At 58.3% G+C, this 19,184-nt stretch overlaps 1 protein-coding gene across 2 annotated transcripts; it reads left to right on the top strand.

The window, feature by feature from the left end:
* The first annotated feature begins 879 nt into the window (after positions 1 to 879).
* Positions 880 to 11,969, top strand: SLC6A17 (solute carrier family 6 member 17). Of its 2 annotated transcripts, none has more exons than XM_059831341.1 (11): positions 880 to 1,165; positions 4,691 to 4,848; positions 5,144 to 5,270; positions 5,979 to 6,160; positions 7,282 to 7,392; positions 8,404 to 8,645; positions 9,342 to 9,541; positions 9,921 to 10,103; positions 10,286 to 10,445; positions 10,995 to 11,157; positions 11,601 to 11,969. In XM_059831341.1, the coding sequence occupies exons 1-11, from the start codon at positions 880 to 882 to the stop codon at positions 11,967 to 11,969; spliced, it is 2,181 nt and encodes a 726-aa protein (XP_059687324.1). The 2 variants fall into 2 exon arrangements, with proteins under 2 accessions (XP_059687324.1, XP_059687323.1); XM_059831340.1 differs by having other exon boundaries at positions 9,342 to 9,534; positions 9,911 to 10,103.
* The last annotated feature ends 7,215 nt before the right edge of the window (positions 11,970 to 19,184 follow it).

A 19,184-nucleotide genomic window follows, 5' to 3' on the forward strand; every position in this document is an offset into this window, starting at 1 on the left:
CCCGGCCCCGCACCCATGGGATCTGGTGCCGTCAGTTTTGGGAGTGAGGCGGCAGGGGCAAACTGGTGTAACTGGTGTAGCCACGTGGATGCTGTGGGACTGGTACGGTTTTCCCCGGCCAATGCTGGCCCACGGTGAAGGCTGGGAAGGTGGAGGGGCCGGTTGATGGCTTTACGTCGGCTGCCGCTGTTTTGCAGCAGTTATCTGTTGTAAAGCTCCTGGGAAGATTTAGCTGCAGGCTCCCAGGCTTTTAAGTCACTCCTGGTAATGTCCAGGGATGGAGAGATAGCCCGGGCGTGTGTCACTGTCCCCCCAGCGCTTTTGAGCCATCGTGGGGCTGAGGCCGGACTCTGCCGAGGGGCCAGGAGGGGAGGGAGCGGGGCAGGGAGGGCAGAGCCCCGGCCAGCGGCGCTGGATGCGGTGTCAGCCTTCGCGGGATCGGGGTTGTTAGAGGGGAAAAGAGGTGTCATGGCAATGTGCCCAGCTCCATCGCTTGTCACCGTCCCCTGCAGCCCAGGGAAATTCCCTCCTGTGGGTCGCCGGAGGCTCTTCTCCATGAATGCTGAACCAGGGGGTTGCTCTGGTCCATCACTGATGGAGAAGGGGGCCCTAAGCATCCCCCAGCCCAAAGGGAGGTCCCAAGGCAGGGGGTGGTGGAGACCCTTCTCCCCCTGGTGCTGCCGCTCCCACCAGCGCCAGGACACCCTCGGGGTAAGGCAAAACCAACTCATCCTCCGCTGACCCCTTCCCCGCCCAGGTCCTGCTGATGAAGAGGAGGTGAAGCCCGAGCTGTAGCTGACACCAGCGCCGTTCCCTGCGGGACACTCATCTTCTCCCCTCGCCCCATCCCGCCCCCCGGGGCCGCACGGAGCCGTCCCAATGCCGAAGAACAGCAAGGTGACGCAGCGGGAGCACAGCAGCGAGCATGTCACTGAGTCGGTGGCCGACTTGCTGGCCCACGAAGAGCCCGTGGACTACAAACGCAGCATCCTCAACGTGACCGGGGAGACCTGGGACAAGCAGAAGGATGGAGAGGAGGAGCTGGATGCGGAGAACCGGCCAGCGTGGAACAGCAAGCTGCAGTACATCCTGGCACAGATCGGCTACTCCGTGGGGCTGGGCAACGTCTGGCGCTTCCCCTACCTCTGCCAGAAGAATGGAGGAGGTGAGAGATGGGGCAGGGACGGGCTCAGCCCTTGGGGAAGGGGGTATGGCCCAATCCTGCCCCGCTGCACTCAGGCTGCTCCCATTGGGGTGTGGATCCCGGGGCAGGATGGGGGTTATTTGGGCTCTGAAGGAGGAAAGGGGCAGCCAGGAGCTGCTCACCGCTGTGTGTGCATCAGTGCAGAGATGCAGGAACCTCCAGGACAGCCTCTTCCTAAAGGGTGTCCTCCTGTCTGCTCCAAAGTCAAGGTGAATCCCAGGCTGGGAGCCCGGATTTCTCACTGCAGCCCCCAATTCCTGTTGGGGCAATTTGGAAACTAGGGGGGGGGAAAAAAGGAGAAAGAGTCCCTCTATTTCCCTAGGTCCCGAAGCCACGTTGTGTATGCTCCAGCCCCTTCCCAAACCCTCCTTCCAGCCAGCCCATCCTTCCATCCCGCCCCATGCCCCTCCCTGGGCTTCCCGGAGCAGCCCAGGAGGGCCAGGTCACTTCCAGCCCTGCTGAGACCCGACACCCTTCATGACACTGATGAGAGGGCAGGTTGTCATCATTAATCCAAACCCAACCCTCGAGGCCTCTCCGCCGCAGCCCTGACCTTTGCGGGGATGGGAAGCAGCCCCTGCTGAGCGGCTTTGGACGAAGGCAGGATCAGCCCAGCTTTCCCCTCTCCCCCTTGCACTCGCCTTCTTCCCGGCGCTGCATCATTCGGCGTGCCCCCAGCCCCCGAGCTGGCAAGCCTGCAGTGCTCTCAATAATTAAAACATCTCCGGTGTCATCTTCACGATGAGTCATTCTCCCGAACGAAAACCTGTGCAGTCAGCACTTCCCACCCCGGGGGCTGCTCGCACCCCCATCGCCTTCCCCTCCCGGTTGAGATGGAGCACGCTGCGGCCGTCTCCTGCATCCCAACATCTCCCCAGCCGCTGGCACGCTTAGCTCCGGGTGCCCTAGTTTGGGTTCTGGCGAGGCTCGGTTTCGGTGCAGCACGGCTTTGCACGGCGTGTTCGTCACGTTGCAAAGCCGATGGGGACGTCTCGGCGTGGTCTTGGGTTGCAGTGAGCATCCGCAGGCGTTGCGGGGCTTGAACGCCTGCGTTAGCTGCATTGCATGTGCTGGTGCACGTGTGCATCGGATGCAGCGGGGAGGGTTGTAAGCGTGAACTGAAGGAGGTCGGAGGCAGTGCCGGGGCTAAATTCAGGGCTGGGATAGATGGATATGGCCCTGCTGGCTTCATTACACAGCTCTCTGCATCTGGCCTCCGACTTCCAAGAAGTTTTCCCGGTTAAACGAGACTGGGAACCAGCTCAGACCCAGAGGTTGGAGATCCAAAGTCCCGCTTCTCTGTAAGCACTGAACCCAACTGTGCCTCAGTTTCCCCACTGGCACAGCAGTCAATAACTAACTGTAATTAGTGCAATGAATGGAAATTTCTCCACTTACGCTGATTTCTCTGCTGTCCTGTATGTTTGGGGGGCTTTAGCCTCGGCTGTCTGAGGTGCTGGGTAACAGGAGGAGCCGCTTGTGTTCCTGGGCTGGGATTCATCCTGGTGTATTCCCTAGCAAATCCAGGGCTGAATTTGCTGTCCGTATGTGGGGAGCATTAAGCAAGTGTTTTTAGACAAAAGGCCAGATGGGATGTGACGTGGGGATGGGGAATTGAACCTACAACAGCCCTGAGACCCGCTGCAGCGGAGGAGACGGGCGTGCTGGCTTTGAACGCGCTGGCTCGGCCCCATCCTGCGGTGGGACACAGGGGCGCTGAGCCAGACAGGGACCGGGACAAGCAGCTGGTTTTAGGAGCTCCTTGCTGTTGTGTAACGTCTTCCTGCAGCAGGTCTCAGGAAAGGCTTTACAGCCTGCCCCAACCGTTGCCCCTGTTTTACTGATGGGGAAACTGAGGCACGGAGTTGGGATCTGGCTTGAGCAGAAGATTGCTGAGCTTTCCTGCACTTTTTCCGTCGGCCAAGTGGCATCATCTCCCCTGTCCCATAGGGCAGACACTGGTTTTCTGCCTTTTCTTCCATGTTTAACCCTCTCGGCTGCCAGCTGGCATTCCCCCCGGGCTGTGAGGCTGGTGCCAGACAGACGGATGTGGGAGCCGGGGAGTGATGGACAGACCACTTCTGGGTGTGCTGAGCCGCCCCGGGATGTGGTGGCGGCTGCTGCTTTCTCTGCTGCTCCCCAAGCGGGCGTCTGCTGGGGAGAATGGCTGCGTGCTGGTAGCAAGATGGGATAGAGCCAAATTTCCAGGACTCGGTGTGCCGGGAGCCGGCATGGGCTGGCAGCGCTGCCCACTGTGCTTCCACGCCAGTGCTGCCGAGCATGGTGATGCACGGGCATGAGCTGGTGCCCATCTTTCCAGAGATCGCAGGAAGAAAATCTCCAATATTGGACAAATTTGCATCTGAATCTGTCCATCTGTCTCATCTCCGTCCATCCGCAGGTCGAGGTGCGGATGCCCAGGAGGGCGTCGCAGGGATGGGATGCTCGTGGTCCTTCCCAAATTACGCTGGGTTCCAGCTCTGCCCTGCTCTTTGTCTCTCCTTTCATCCTCCTAATCACCCTGGGCCGCTGCATCTTAATTTATCTCCCCACCTGCGTTTGTAACGCATTGATCCCCAACCCGCTGCCGGGGCTCTCAGCCCGGGACACTATTGCGGGCTGAACCGCTTTGCAGCGCCGCTGCTCGGAGCAGCATCAGCTACCACAGGTCCTGCCCGGGGCCAGGCGGTGGTGGCTGTCACTGGGGTGTAAATCCAACCGGGAATTTGCCCAATGCAACCGGGCTCCGGCGGGTGCCTTTGGATCGCCTGCTGCCCTGCGGGAGCGAGCTACATGGTCCTGAGCCCCCTCCTCAGCCCCTGGCAGGAGGCTGGAGTAATTCATCAGTCGGGCGCTGCAGCGTGAGTCATCGCATCCTTTACGGTCATTTGGTTATGCTTCGGGAACTGCTAATTTCTCTCCGACCTCCTCAATTAGGCAGAGATTAACTGAGTTTCTAATTGGAGCTGTTTCTACCCCTACCAGAGGACCTCGCTCCGCGCTGGGCAGCATGTGGTGTGAATGCTGCCGTCGGGGATGCGGGTGCGCGCGGGGGGTGCGTGTCGGTGCGGGGGGCTGGGTTGTGCTCAGACAGGCGTGTGCAGGCAGGACCTGGGTGAACAGGAGGGCTCCTGCCTGCCCGTGTGTCTGAGATGGCCGGGAACCCGTGCGTGTCCCCATGGGGTGACCTTACGGAAGTGTCTCCTCGCGCCTGGGCGGGTGCGTTGGGGTCTATCGCACGTGTACCCACGCTGGCAGGGGTTGTTGCACGCTTCCCTTCCACGCACGTGTGTTCGCTCCTCTCCACGGCTGTCTTCTCTGCTGCCCAAGCACTGATCTCCATTCCCAGATCCATTGCAAATGAACCGGTGGACCAGACAGTGCCTGTCCCAGCTCTGCCCTGCGTGTCCATCCCTGCCCGTCCATCCTTAGCTGCATGAGAGCCGGCAGAGACGGGTCCATGATGAGCTTTCTCTCCTCTGCCAGGTGCCTACCTGGTCCCATACCTGGTCCTGCTCATCATCATCGGGCTCCCCCTCTTCTTCCTGGAGCTGGCGGTGGGGCAGCGGATCCGCCGGGGCAGCATCGGCGTCTGGAATTACATCTGTCCTCGCCTGGGGGGCATCGGCTACGCCAGCTGCCTTGTGAGTGCACCCATGGGTCCCCTCGGGCCCCCGCATTGGGGTGCATGGGACGGCTTTGCAAGCTGCAAAAGGGGGTGGCCTGGAAGCAGACCTCGAGGGGCCCCACGCGGAGGTTTGAGAGGTCAAGGGGAGTTTTTCCAGCTCCACCCATGGGTCTAGGGCTGGGTGGGGAATGGGCCCGTGCCCTGATCCCAGTAGCCCTGCTCCCCGCCTGGGTCCCTGCCCAGTGGGAGGTGTGTTGGGGACAGCGTCACCGCCCTGCGATTTAATACCGTGTCCTCCCTCCTCCCCCCAGGTCTGTTTTTTCGTCGGTCTCTATTACAATGTCATCATTGGCTGGAGCATCTTTTACTTCTTCAAGTCCTTCCAGTACCCTCTTCCCTGGAGCGAGTGTCCCATCGTGAAAAACGGCTCGGTGGCCGGTAAGGGATGGCCGCCAAGGGATGGCCGCCGGCGCTGGGGGAGGCTTGGCTGGGAGGGAGCACTTCCCGGGGAATTGGGGCTGTGGGACACTGGGGACCCCCAACATCTGTAGCTACTGTCGGTTGGGAACACCAGAGGTTGGGGTGTCTCCTGGGGCACTGGGTCCTGTCTGGTCCAGCTGCCTTGATCATAGGGAGATGTTTCCCTTGGGTTGGACGAGTCTCTCCCATGCTCTGTCCTTGGGGTCTGTCCCCACTGATGGGATTTGATGCCAGTTTGGGGATGCAGAGGTTGGGTCTCCGGGCTGCCTCGGTGCTCGGGGCCAGGACCTGACCCAGGACCATGGAGGGAGGCAGCGAGAGCTGAGCAGGGCTTACCTGGCTGCTCCGTCAGTGCCTGACTGAGACGCTGATGGGGCTAATGGTATTTAATAGCGTCTGAGCATCTCCTTGGGACACTCTAGGAGGTTTTACAGCAAATGCAAATTTAACATCTTATTTTCACCTGACAATGACTTTATGTCCTGTCTCTTCTTTTTCTTGCTAAAAATGAGCCCCACTAATTCCTGTCCCTTAGTTTCCAGGGGTGCCTGCCTTCCCTGGCCAGCTCCGGCAGGTCTTTGACATTAACTGATGTTCATCCCCTAAGAGATGGTGGGTGACTCTCCCGCAGCCCCCTCACGCTCTCCTGCCTCTGCTCCGTTTCAGTTGTGGAGACCGAATGTGAGAGGAGCTCAGCCACCACCTACTTCTGGTACCGGGAGGCCCTGGACATCTCCAACTCCATCTCGGAGAGCGGAGGGCTCAACTGGAAGATGACTCTGTGTCTGCTGGTGGCCTGGAGCCTTGTTGGCTTGGCCATGATCAAAGGCATCCAGTCCTCGGGGAAGGTGGGTATCGGTGGCCACCTGAGCCTGGCTGGGGGTCTTGTCCTCGAGGCAGAAACCTCCTGCCTGGACCACGCTCTCCTGCCCTGATCCAGGGTGGCTGGAGCATGCTGTGTCCCCTGGGATGCTCACACCCACTCCAGAGTTGGGGCCATCTCTGGGGGGATCCAGAATAAGATCAAAAGAAGGTGTAGGGAAGAGATTTAGTCCAACCGACACCCGCAGCAGTGGCCCAGGGCTCAGCCACATCAGGCTAGCCAAATCGCCTGCCCAGCCCCTGCATTTGGGGGCCATCAGCTCTCCGATCCACTGATGCACGCCATCTCGATGGATGCTCGTAGGATTATGGTGAGAGCTGAGCCCTCCTTCACGGCGGGAGCACTGGGACTGTGCGCAGGAGAAGCGGGGCAGGGAGGAACAGAAAGCTTTGGCAGAGGGATGCCATTAGCTTGCAGAGGCTGTTGACATTTCAAGCAAGGCTCTGTAAGCAGCGGGGTCAGATGGAGAAGGATATGGTCTCCTGGGACACTTGAACATCCCTGTCTCCAGATGTGCTCTGCAAAACCTCTGGTGCATTAGCAGGTAGCACAGGGCGATGAGACCCCTGCCCCACGGCCCCGAGAGCAGGGGGGTGGGAGTTTGCTGCGGGAGCAGGACCACAGCAGCAGGTCTCCCCTGCCCAGGATGAAGTCTGTCTGCATCTGCTCATCGGGGCACTGGAAACGTGCCCCATGCCAGGAACCAGCTGGGGCTGCCTGCAGCCCTGGGCAGATGCTGGGGAAGGGGATGGGGGGTTGCAGAGCCCTCCTTCCCTCGGGCTCCCCGGGCACCAGCAGTTTGTGTTTTAGGGGTTTTCTGAGCCAACACCAGCATCTTCACATTCAGCAGCAGTACCATTGTGCCCAAGCACTTTGCAAATCCACCTGAGCTTCAGCACTCGTAACATCCTGCACCGAGGAGTCCCACAGCTTCACCCTGCCCTGCCTGAGGAGCAGACCTCATTTTGGGGAGGGTAACCCTCCCTTCTCACCCCTGTTGAGATGTCCTTGGGTTGGATGGGGAGGTGGCTGAGCTCTGCGGGCAGTAAATGAGATCGTGCCCGTGTTGCATCCCTCTTGCCCTAGGTGATGTACTTCAGCTCCCTCTTCCCCTACGTGGTGCTGGTTTGCTTCTTGGTGCGGGGACTTCTGCTGCGCGGGGCGGTCGATGGGATCATGCACATGTTCACACCCAAGGTGAGAGCATCCAAGCCCAGAAGACTCCGAGCAGGTTCTCCTCCCAGCGGGTCACACCCTATTTTCCCTTATGCTCCCCACCCCAAAAACCAGGGTACCAACCCCAAACTACCTCAGAGATCCTGATATACCATCAGGACGTGCCAGCAGCCCCTAAATACCGGGTGCGGCCGGGACAGCCAAGAGCCTCGCAAACTCACCGCCCTGGAGCTGCTTTGAGTCTTAGCATCACTCCCATCACCTTTAGGTGCCCAGACACCAGGGTGGGGGAGTGGGGTGCCCGAGGAGATATGTTTAAAGACTTCATGGGAAGATGCTGGCTGGCAGCAAAACCTCTGCTGGTGGTATGCATCCGTTAATTAAGCAGCTAATAATTAATTAAGCAGAGATGTAGATGAATCAGCTCAGCCGGCGAGGCTGTTAGAAGATATTAACGATGATCTCTTGATGAATGATGCTCGGAGGCCTCCAGCCTGCAGCTCTGGCTCGCAGGAGAGCGGGGATGTGGTTGGGGGAACAGGAGGTTAAACAAACCCGCCAGCTGAGACGTTCGATTTCAAGTGCTCCAGGTGCTCCGGAGGCAGGAGATGGCTGGGGGAGGATGGAGATCCATGGCTGGGCAGCACGTGGCTCCCTTGGGTGAGGGGCTGGGGACGCTGGCTCCCCAGGGGAGCTGGGTGAGCCACTGGGAAGCTGTAGGGCTTTGCACTGGGAGATCAGGCACCCAGCTTGGGCTCTGGGGCAGTTGGAGCACCCAGAGACATGGCCAGGCCAAACCTTCACCTGCCCTTCTCCGTGCCTCGGTTTCCCCCTCTATGGGAAAGAGAAAAAGGGGCCTGTAAGCGCTGGGTAGTGCAAGACCCGATTGTGGTAGATCAAAGCGTGCCCATGGCTGCTCCAAGACCAGCCCAGGTTGTAGGCACAGCAGCCTTTTTATTTAGCTCTGGCTCCACTGGGATGAGTTGTGGGGCCACCAAACCACGCAACTTCTTCTTCTGTCTCCCCTCCAAGCTGGACAAGATGCTGGACCCCCAGGTGTGGCGGGAGGCAGCTACACAGGTTTTCTTCGCCTTAGGCCTGGGCTTTGGGGGGGTCATCGCCTTCTCTAGCTACAACAAACAGGACAACAACTGCCACTTCGATGCCACACTTGTTTCCTTCATCAACTTCTTCACGTCTGTCCTGGCCACCCTGGTTGTGTTTGCTGTGCTGGGCTTCAAGGCCAACATCATGAACGAGAAATGTGTGGTGGAGTAAGATTTGCTTTTTCTCTGTTCGGGGTGGGCGGATCTTTGCTGCTGCTGGTTGTGGGGTGAGTCTGGAGGCAATAGAGTAAGTGCTCTGGAGCTGGGCGATACTGTCTTTTGGTGGACCCAAGTTCCTGATGGTCAAGACCCAGATCTCCAGAGATGTCCCACTGTAGCTGAGGCAGTTGGGTATTCAGCTCCTCCAACCTAAGATCCAGCTTTAAGCTGTTTTTTTAGTCTGCAAATTGAGGCTAAATCCAACACGTCTGGTCACATCACCTAGGTTTCCCCCAGTTTTGACTCAGCATAGGGTCCACTTGTGCTGTGCTGCACCCCAGAAGCAGCTGGAGGAAGGTGAGTTTGTGCACCTAGTATTATCTTGAGACAGTGAGCTGAATCCATAAAAATCCTGGCCATGCAGCGTGGAGTCCCAGAGCAGGAGAGAAGCCACAGCAGCACGTGGCTGAAAAGGAGGTGCACAGAGCCCATTCCCTGGTGGTCCCCCATCCTCTGTCATGTGGCCTAATGCAATGTTTACTTACACCTTGGGAAACTGCAAAGAGGTCCTCTGACTGGGACCTGAGTGACGAGACCCAGGGAGGTTCATCCTGCCTGGTGCACAGGGCTTCCATGGTCAGGGCCCATCCTCCACTGTGGGAGGAAGGGGACATCTCTGGGTGACCAGGCTCTGCTCTCCCTTAGGAACGCTGAGAAGATCTTGGGCTACCTGAACACCAACGTGCTGAGCCACGACCTCATCCCACCCCACGTGAACTTCTCCCACCTCACCGCCAAGGACTACAATGAGATGTACAGGGTGATCATGACGGTGAAAGAGGGGCACTTCAAAGAGCTGGGCTTGGATGCCTGCCTGTTGGAGGATGAACTCAACAAGGTACCTGGTGGCATTCCTGGTAGGACCAGGAGGTCATCTACCCCACTGCCTCTCCCTCATAGGAGCTGCTCTACTTGTGTCACTCCCGGCACATGGATCTGGAAAGACTATTTTTAGAGACCTTCCACGGATGGGGATTCCCTGTCCCTGTGGTCTTCCCCAGCACGCAGTGGCCCTTCCCGAGGTGGGGAAAAGGTCTGCCCATAGCAAGTCTAGTAGGGTCATCACCGCTTCCAGGCTGGGGTACCAGACTGGAATTTTCTTTCCTTGAAGAGTGGTTTAGTGCAACAGGAGAGCTCTGAGGCATGCAGGGGCTTGTAGGCTGTGTCCCTGGTGTGTTTCTCCTCATCTTTTGGTCCTCTCTCCCCCTGAACAGTCGGTACAAGGAACTGGCCTGGCCTTCATTGCCTTCACAGAAGCCATGACCCACTTCCCAGCCTCACCGTTTTGGTCCGTCATGTTCTTCCTGATGCTGATAAACCTGGGGCTGGGGAGCATGATCGGGACCATGTCAGGCATCACTACACCCATCATCGACACCTTCAAGGTGCGGAAGGAAGTGTTCACAGGTGAGGTCTTTTCTCCGGCATCCTCCTGGGGAAGGGGTGGAGGGTCCCCATTGCCCTGGGGAGTCAGTCCACAAGAGCGTGGACGTGTACTGCGTCCTGCTAATGCAGGGAACAGCCTGCATGATGGAGGTCTTGATTCTCCTTGGGGTGCTCTGCTGACCTTGCCTGTTTGCTCCCCACAGTTGGTTGCTGCATCTTCGCCTTCATGGTGGGACTGATCTTTGTGCAGCGCTCTGGGAATTACTTTGTCACCATGTTTGATGATTACTCAGCCACGCTGCCGCTCACAGTCGTGGTCATCCTGGAGAACATCGCTGTGGCCTGGATTTACGGCACCAAGAAGTAAGGCGTTTGTACAACAAAAAGAATAACTCCTGGGTAAAAAAACCCCTCCTTCCAGCCCTTTTCCATATGACTTTTCCCCCAGGAGGCCAGCTCTGATGGAGCAAATATCCCGGGGGCAGCTACCTTATAGAGGCAGGAGCTCAGTTCACCTTAATCCCCCGCTCTGCCCTGGATGTAACCCAGCCCCAAGAGCAGGTCCTTCTAGTGGGTATCTAGTGTTGGTTATGGTGCTCTGTCACTTGTGATTACCCTTTGTCTGAGGTTTCCAGGTCCTTCTGGAAGGAGACCTTGTTCCCCGCAGTGTCTGTTCTTGTTGGTCATGAGTTGGCCAGAGCAAGGGAGGTTCTGGCTAATGCTCAAATGGCCTTTTCCTTAGGAGGTTCCCAACCAGTCCTACAGGCTTGAGGGACACATAGATGCTTGCCTGGATCAGCTGGGCTCTTCTTCAGGCTCTGTCTCGAGTATAATTCACAACGGGGGCTCCTGGGAGGGAGTTTCTCACCTGGAGGTGGGGAACGGCATGGCTCCATCTCTTCTTCTCGGCAGGTTCATGCAGGAGCTGACGGAAATGCTGGGTTTCCGGCCCTATCAGTTCTACTACTACACCTGGAAGTACGTCTCTCCCATCTGCATGGCCGTGCTCATGACTGCCAGCATCATCCAGCTGGGAGTCAGTCCCCCGGGCTACAGTGCATGGATCAGAGAGGAGGTGAGCACAGCTCCCTTCCCCGCGGCCACCTCCACCCCAGGTCCAGGCTGAGCAGGGGGCAGCTGGGAGCTGCAGACCACCCTGCCCTTCCCAGCTCTGATCATTTCTCCGGCCCTTTCCTGCTGGGAGACATCCTGCTGGTGGCCACTCATCCTCTGTAGTCAATCGGGTTTGTCCACGCTGCCCAGAAGTCTCCAGCCAGCTCCGACCATGGGCTGAAGTTTGAGCTTGGGTTTTGGTTTGCTTCCACAGCTACACGCTGCGTGCAGGACCACATCCTTTTCCCTGATTTGAACCCACCTTCTGATAGCTTCATGTGGTCCCCCTGAGGATGAAGTCTGGCTGGAGGCAGCAGGAATTGCCTAGCACTTAGGAGACGTTGTACCTGGTGTGCATCACCTTTGCTGTAACAGCCCCCTGACACTAATATCTGTCTCTTCCAGGCTGCAGAAAAGTTCCTTTTCTACCCGACCTGGGCCATGGCTATTCTCATCTCTCTGATCATCCTGGCATCCCTCCCTCTGCCTCTGGTCTTCATCCTCCGGCAGTTCCACCTCGTCTCAGACGGCTCCAATGCCCTCTCCGTCACCTACAAGAAGGGACGGATGATGAAGGACATCTCCAATTTGGAAGACAACGACGAGACCCGCTTCATCCTGAGCAAAGTGCCCAGCGAGACCCCGTCCCCCATGCCCACGCACCGTTCCTACCTGGGTCCCGGGAGCAACTCCCCCATGGAAATGAGCAGTGCCCCCAACGGACGATACGGCAGTGGGTACCTACTGGCCAGCACCCCTGAATCCGAACTGTGATGGTTGCCTGCCGACCACCCCCACCGGGAGAGGAGGTCACTGGGGAGTGGGTCCTGGCTGTCCAGGCAACAGGAAAATTAATTAATAAGGAAGATGAAGAAGAAACCCCCTCTTAAAATTGTAACCAAAAGCAGCCATTTCTAAGGTGACATCGGGAAGAAGGGACTGCAGGAGGGGCAGGACTCCTCCGACAAGCCTTGTCTGAAAGGCAGGATCCCCTGGGCTTGCCTTTGGGGAAGGGAGGAGGAACAAGAGACGCTGCAGTATCTTTCCGAGTTGTTCTCACGCAGCTCAAATCCGAAGCAAAGAATCTCTCTTTTCTAAGCAGCTGATGGTTGGAAAAAGGACCTGGCGTCAGGCGGAAAGCCAACCACGCTTCCTCCTGTTACCCAGCGCTCTTCCCTCCCAGTCTGTTGTCCTTTAGCCGGGAGGAGTCATGGCCTTATTCCAACGAGCACAATTAACCATCGATGTTCATAGCACAAAAAGGTGCTGTTGTTGTCACCGTTGTTGTTGTTGTATCTCCTGTAGGTTTTTATAGCTGTGGACGCACCCAAATAACCCCCAGATTTTGACCAGGGTTGGCAGGGAGCAGCGTGGGGCCGGCTGAGACGTTGCAATGTGTGAGACTGTGGATGGTGGGTCCTTGGTACCTGTTTTGTTACCACCAGCACAGGGACAGCGTCCGTGGGTTGTTCTGCGACACGGAGATGTCACGGCCGTGGGACGATGTGGTCGGCATGCTCCATGGATAGGCAGTTATCGTGCTGAGTGGTAGAAGGACCTCTGAAGTGAGGGTGATTTGGATGTGTGAGTGCGTATGGGGTCTGGATAGGGTTACCATGATGGGGGTCAGGAGCGCTCTCCTGGAATTACTGCTGGCATGTGGGGTGCTCTGCTGAACCAAAATCCCTGGCATGGTGATCGTCTCCTCTTGCCGCTCTTTTTAGATGTCCCAGAGGGACAAGCAGAGAAGCTGTGGGGCATCCAGTCCTACCACAGTCCTGGTTTAGCTCTCAGGAAACCACCCCCTGACTTACCTCCCTTGCACCCACCAGCTGAGGTGAGCTGGGCAGTGATTATCTCTGGACATACGTCCTCGTTTCTCATAGCTTCGAGCCAGGGGGTCTGCGTTGCTTCCTGCTGCATCTCCACGGGGGCTCACCAGCCTTCGGATGGGGGTAACCAGCTCTTGGGGACAGCAGGGCTCTGCTGAGCACCAGCAGTGCCAGGTCCCAGCGTCCCCGCTAGCCCTCGATCCAGGCTGGTGAGCCCGTGGTAGAGCGCAGGGGCCTCTATCGTGCCCGTCCGTGTTGCCTGGGGACCAGATTAATGTCACCTTATGTTGTTTCTCCCCATGCTCTCTAGGAAAGGTTGGAATCTCCCAGCTCAGAGTCTCTCCCACTGGGACTGAGGGTCATTTCCCCGAATCCCACATGTAGCCGAGCATTTCTGTCAAGGGTACCAGTATTACGTGGCATCTTCCTCCTTCCTCCTTTCCCCGTGGGGACAAGGGTGCAGCAGCCTGCTTGCAGCCTCCTTCCCTCTCAGCACGTTGCTACGGCCTCCAAAAGCCAAGGGAGCTCCTCATGTTTGGTCCTGCTGGGCTTAGGTCATGCAGGGTGGTATTTCAAGCCAGTCCGAAGGCCACGTGTGTGGGTGCTTGCCCACGAGCCCTTCTCTCCTTTGCTTTCCTATCAATGGGTTTTCTTCCACCTCAATTCTCCTTTCAGCTGGGAAGCGAAGGCAGAAAGTACCTGGTCCATTTGTTACATCCTTGACTTCTCTTAGCATCCCTGGGGCCAGGAGGTCCCCCCCAACGACGTTTCTTGTGTGGGTTGTGATCCTTTATTTCTAGTCCTTCTCCATGGGCTTGGCTGGTGACCTGGCGACTCTTCCTGGGCAATTAGCCCAGGCCCTTCGTTAGCCACTTTTCCAGGGGGGGAAATGGGGGCATGGACTGAACCAAAGCACTCAGTCTTTGCCGGCTCTGAGAAGCACCAACCCCACGTGGTCAGGATCAGCCGTGCACGTGCCTCTCCTCCAGCGGTCCCCCCTCCACCATCCCCTCCGCTGTCTTTCTCCTTCCCCTGCCCGGGCGGAGGGACAGAGAAATATCCCCACCGCATCGTCCCTGAATGGGAGAAGCACAAAACCCCGTGGCATTTCCCCATCATTAGGCAAGATGTTCCCTCCCGTCTCTTACTTCTCCCTCTGTCCCCAGTTTCCTCCACCCGACCAGCAAAACAGAGGATGAGCCAAATCGTTGCCCGATGTCACCTTCCCGATGTCCCTGAGACCGGGGGCCGGATTCCCACCATAGCTCCCATGGAGTTAACGGAGCAGGACACCTCCTGTAGCCAAAGCGCTTAGTCCCATCCGCTCCCGTGGCGTGATGCTCCTCGAACCCTGGGGGGAAGGATCCGGCCCTCCGTCTGTCCCATCGCCATTCCCAAACCAGCCAGGGAGGTGTTCGCTTTCCTCCCCTCTTCTTGCAGCATCAATAAGAGGCAAAGTCAGTAAGAAGGTAACAAAAAGCTATATTATATACATATAAAATATATACAGAGAGAGGAGATGGAATAATAACCTAGAGATTCTCTATTTCTATTGTATATTTATTCTGTAAATGTCACTGTAAATGCTGTTAAATGACAAAACATATTCCAAAGTGGCCCGTGACCTATTTTCATTCCCAGTGCTGTACAGATCAATTCTCATTGTATATCGGGACATATTTTTACCTTTTTATTTCTCATACGTGGTGGGTGGTTGTCCCCTCCCCAGCCCCAGGGGGTCCAGCTGCCCTGGGGATGCAGCAGAGAGGAAGAGGAGGAGGAGGAGGGATGACACCTTTCTTTTTATCTGTGGAAATACTGTATTTCTTCGTGGCATTCGCTCGGTGTTAGACACAGGGGGGCGGGGGGGGGGGGGGGGGGCGCGTGTTTAAATTTTAAGTGATCCGTGTCGTCGCCGTGTGAGCGTGCGTGTGTTCGTCCGTAGATGCCGTGCGTGGGGGTGTGCGCGTGTATGTGTGCGCGGGTGTCTTTTGTTTAGGATTGACTTCTCGCTGTACTCGGTCACTTTTGGAGCCTGCGTTGGGGGTTTCTCCCGCTCGCCGCGGCAGGCTCTCCTTCCACGCACCTTCTCGGGGTCCTGGGCTGCAGATCGGGCCGACCCCCGGTGGCTTTTAGCCCTAGAAATCACTTTTTTTCCTCTTTTTCTCCACGGAGGCACAGGGAATAGCTGCTAGTTGTGAGCACAGGCACTTTTCACTTTTCCTCTGGGCGGTGGGAGAAGGAGGGGGGGAACCGCTGCCGATATTCCTGTCCCCCCACATCAGGTTCCCATTCGGTTCCCAGCCTGGATCCCGCTGCTTGGAGCAGGATGGTGTCCCTGGCTGAGGACAAGGAGGTGCTGGGTAGATCAGGAGGGGTCAAACCCCTGTCCCCTCCCTGGGGACAGAGCCAGGGAGGGGTTAAGCGGGACTGGAGAGGGGATGGCCGGTGCTGAGGGCAGAAAGGAGCTTTGCAGGAGGGTGTCCACCCTGTGACAGCGGTCCTGCGGGTCCAAGGGTGCGTGCAGTCCCCAGAGGGCTGGAGCTGGGATGCTCCATCCCGGAGCATCGGGCTCGGTGGCTGGTGCTGCAGGCAGGGGCTGGATCTGCCCGTGACCTCGGTGCAAAGCAGAAGGGACGGCTGGAGCTGGCTGTACTCTGCTGATTTGCACCTTTCCCGGGTGTCCCTTGGCCCCTTCCCCTTGATCCCTCCAAAACAGCCCCTGCTTCACCTCCTGCCCCCACCCCAGACCCCGGCAGGTCACATTAAACCCCAGCCCCTCCCTGGAGCAGCTCTCACTGCCTCCCTCCTGTCCCCATCCTTCCCCAAGCCTGGGTCTCGCTGGCAGGAGCGGGGAGCAGAGCCGGGTGGCCAGGGGGGACACGGCACAGCCCAGGCAGAGCCACGGCAGCACGCAGGATGCGGCCGCTTTCCCTGCGGACAAGCACAGCGCTGGCAGAACCCTCCTGTACAGGTAAAAGCACAGGTCTCGTAGTAACTCGTCCCATGTATCCTCGTAGCCGGTGTATTTACCACGCGTGCCGTGCCGGCCGGACTCCTCGGCAGTCGAGAGAAACCCTGTAACAGCTGTAACGGAGTCCGATTAAAAGTCTCTTCTTACCAAATCTCTTCTCAGCAAGTCTCTTCTCTGCCTCTGTTTCCTTTCTTGGGGTGGGCTTTGGGGTCTCTCTGGGGTTTGGGGTTGCAGACAGCTAAAGCAATGGGCACTGGGGCTGTCGGCACCCATGGGTGTCGATGGCTCTGTCCTTCCCTGTCCTGTCCTGTCATCCCTATCGTGCTTCTGTCTCCTCTCACCCTCGGATTCCCTTCCTCCATCCAGCATCAGCCCCAGCAAGGGGCTCGCTCAGGGCCCGGCTGCCCGCAGGTGCTTCAGGAGCATCGTGGAGGTGATCTTCCATCCTGGACCAGTTCAACCAGTACACGCTGGCTTTACACGGCACACGGACTGGTAAGATGCAGTGTCCGCTCCTCTGTGTAATGCCCTGCTAACATTGCTGGTGGCTTATCCTGAGCACTGGGGTTACTGGGAGGCTGGAGGCCAGCACTGGGGTTACTGGGAGGCTGGAGGCCAGCACTGGGGTTACTGGGAGGCTGGAGGCCAGCACTGGAGAAGGACCAGTGATTTCCAGCAGCCCCAGATGACTTTGGCTGCTACATATTAGCTTAGTAACAGGCCCGGTGGGGAGCAGGGCTGCTGCTTCCCTTCCCTCCTGTCTTTTGTAGCTCACTTGGCTTCTCCGGGGCTGATCCAGCCCTGGGGAGCATGAGGAAGGGGGGGGGAAAAACCCAGGATGGATGGGACCAGATGAGATCCACCAGCAGTGGGGATGCCATTGGGGTACCGCTGCAGCCGTGAACTGAACTCGTCCCCCTGCGGTGGCAGACGCGTAGGAGCAGGGCAGGCTTTCTGAGCACCTCTGCACCGTCCGGAGATGTTGTTGTAGGACCGGGGTGTCTGCAAGGGGGGCTGGAGGGGCCGCACTGCCCGCGCTGGAGGCAGGAGGTGGCACATGGGTTGTCTTTGCCTGAGGTCCCTCCAGGACCGGGCTCCGGGGGCCGATGACCGGGACAACGGGACGTGTAGCGCAGCTCTGACCCCAGCGCAGCCCCAGTCTGTGGGAGCAGGGATGGAGATGCTCCCAGCTCATCCTCAGTGAGGCAGCACGGAGGGGGATGCAGGATTATGGATGCAGCACCCATCGAGCCCGGCTAAGGGTGATGCCCAGGGCATCAAGTGGGTACTCTGCGGTACCCACTTGTGGTGCTCACTGCTGTGATGAGCTGTCTGGCCTCAGCCCACCCCTGTGCTCCCGCTGCTGCGTGTGCTGGGTGGCTCTGGGCTTGGGAAGAGGCTCAGACCCCGAACCCAGGGAGGGGACACGAGTCCCCACTGCTGGACTGCGTCTGAGGACAAGGCGCTGGCAGGCTGCCACGATGCCGGTTTGTCCCCAGGCCACTCCCCAGCGCGGAGGAGCCTCGTTTTGTTTTATCCCCTTTTCCTCTCGCAGGCAGGGAGATGGGGCAGCTGCCTGCAAAAGCAAACCCTGCCAAACCCCCAAGCAGCAGCTCTGCCGCATCTTTGGGATTGCAGCAGCTGGGTGAGCTGCTGCCGTGGAAAAACCCTGGGCCGGGGAGGGGAGTGGGGCAGGATTTGGCTCCATCCACCCCGCAGGGTGCTGAGAGTGGGTCTGGGGGGGCCAGAAACCCCCAGCTCCCGGTGCCAGGGGCTCACTGCAAACCAGATGAACGCAACAAACTGAAAAGGGTGATTCTGGCCCTTGGGGGGCTTGAAAAAAGACACAGAGAAACGGGCCCAAATGTAAAATTAAAGCCAAATACATGCTTTTAAAAAAATAATATTGAATTTCCCGTGACAGTGAGGCAGGGAACCTTCAGAGCCTGGTGAGAGGCGAAGGCTGGTGCCATTGGATCGGGGAGTGGTTTTTGGGTGTCCCATCTCAAAACAGCTCCGGAGCAGGGTATGGACACACAGTGGGTACGGGCCCACGGTGGAGCTGCTAACAGCAACGTCTTGCTGTGGTTCCCAGAGCACCTCGGAAAGAAAACCAGAGACAGTTATCCCGACTCTTAAAGATGGGGAAACTGAGGCACAGCACCAGCTCACGAACCGCTCCCGGTCATTCCGAAGGCAGACAATCACCGCCACCGTCCCCGCTCCAGCCCAGCCTCCTCCCACTCCCAAATTGCTTTTATGGAGCAAAATTGCATCAGCGATGGCGTGGATGGAGCCAGATTCGGGTTTTTGTTTTTTTTCCTTGCCTTGGCTCCAGTCTATGTTGCAGGACCCACAAGATGGCACTGTGTGACAGCAGCATGGGGACTCTGCCACCCGCGCCCTCAGGAGAAAGCTGGGGTGCAGGCCCTACACGGGGGTGGGGGGCTGAGCTAGCTCCCCTTCCAGGCAGAGCTCGTGGAGGGACGGGGCTGCAAACTCTGTCCGTGCGACCTGCGCAGCCCAAAAAGCCGCGCTCGGCTGGCAACGAGCAGTTTTAGCTGAAAAATTCACCCGGCAGAGGTGGACGGCAGAGATGAACCTTGCCCGGGGCTCGCGACAGCTTCTTCGGGAAGATGCTTCTCCAAGAGAGCCTCCTGAAAGGTGGCTTGGGGTTCGTGCCTCGGGGAGCTGCTCCGCAGCATCAGCACCCTGCGGTGCGTGGGTGCCACCACCCACAGCCCGGAGACGGACCTGTCCCATGAAAAGCATGAAGGGAAGAGGGCAGAGGCCTTGTCTGGAGCATCTAGGGGTTGCTGAGGTCAATGTCTCTTTTTATTAGCAGAATCCTGGGCTGGAAGGACCTGGAGAGGTTGGTTTGTCCATCTTTACCCCAAAACAGGATCGTCTCTCCCTAAAGTGGGCTGCAGCCCACCTTCCTCCTCCGTCCCTCCGTGGATGGAGACGCTGCGTGATCCCAGCATCTCCCCAACCTCTCCTTCAGGCCACGCAGCACTCCGAGCATCCCACGTCCCGTTGCGCTGGTCTCGGCACGCCGATCTGGGGATGCGCCCGATGTGCCGGGGCACGGGCAGGGCTCAGGGTGCTGTGCTGGGTCAGGGGGAGAGACAGTGCAGAGACCAGTGGGGGGGACCCAGAGACCCCTCACCGCGTCCTCAGGAC

The sequence above is a fragment of the Gavia stellata genome, chromosome 30 (genome assembly GCF_030936135.1).
Source record: "Gavia stellata isolate bGavSte3 chromosome 30, bGavSte3.hap2, whole genome shotgun sequence".
Taxonomy (NCBI): domain Eukaryota; kingdom Metazoa; phylum Chordata; class Aves; order Gaviiformes; family Gaviidae; genus Gavia; species Gavia stellata.

What these genes read in the sequence shown, in the direction of transcription:
- SLC6A17 (XM_059831340.1), top strand. Translation starts at nt 880, where the DNA reads ATGCCGAAGAACAGCAAGGTGACGCAGCGGGAGCACAGCAGCGAGCAT. An exon ending in GAAAAACGGCTCGGTGGCCG is followed by an intron (nt 5,271 to 5,978) that starts GTAAGGGATGGC and finishes GCTCCGTTTCAG; the next exon opens with TTGTGGAGACCGAATGTGAG. An exon ending in TGGAGGATGAACTCAACAAG is followed by an intron (nt 9,535 to 9,910) that starts GTACCTGGTGGC and finishes CCCCCTGAACAG; the next exon opens with TCGGTACAAGGAACTGGCCT.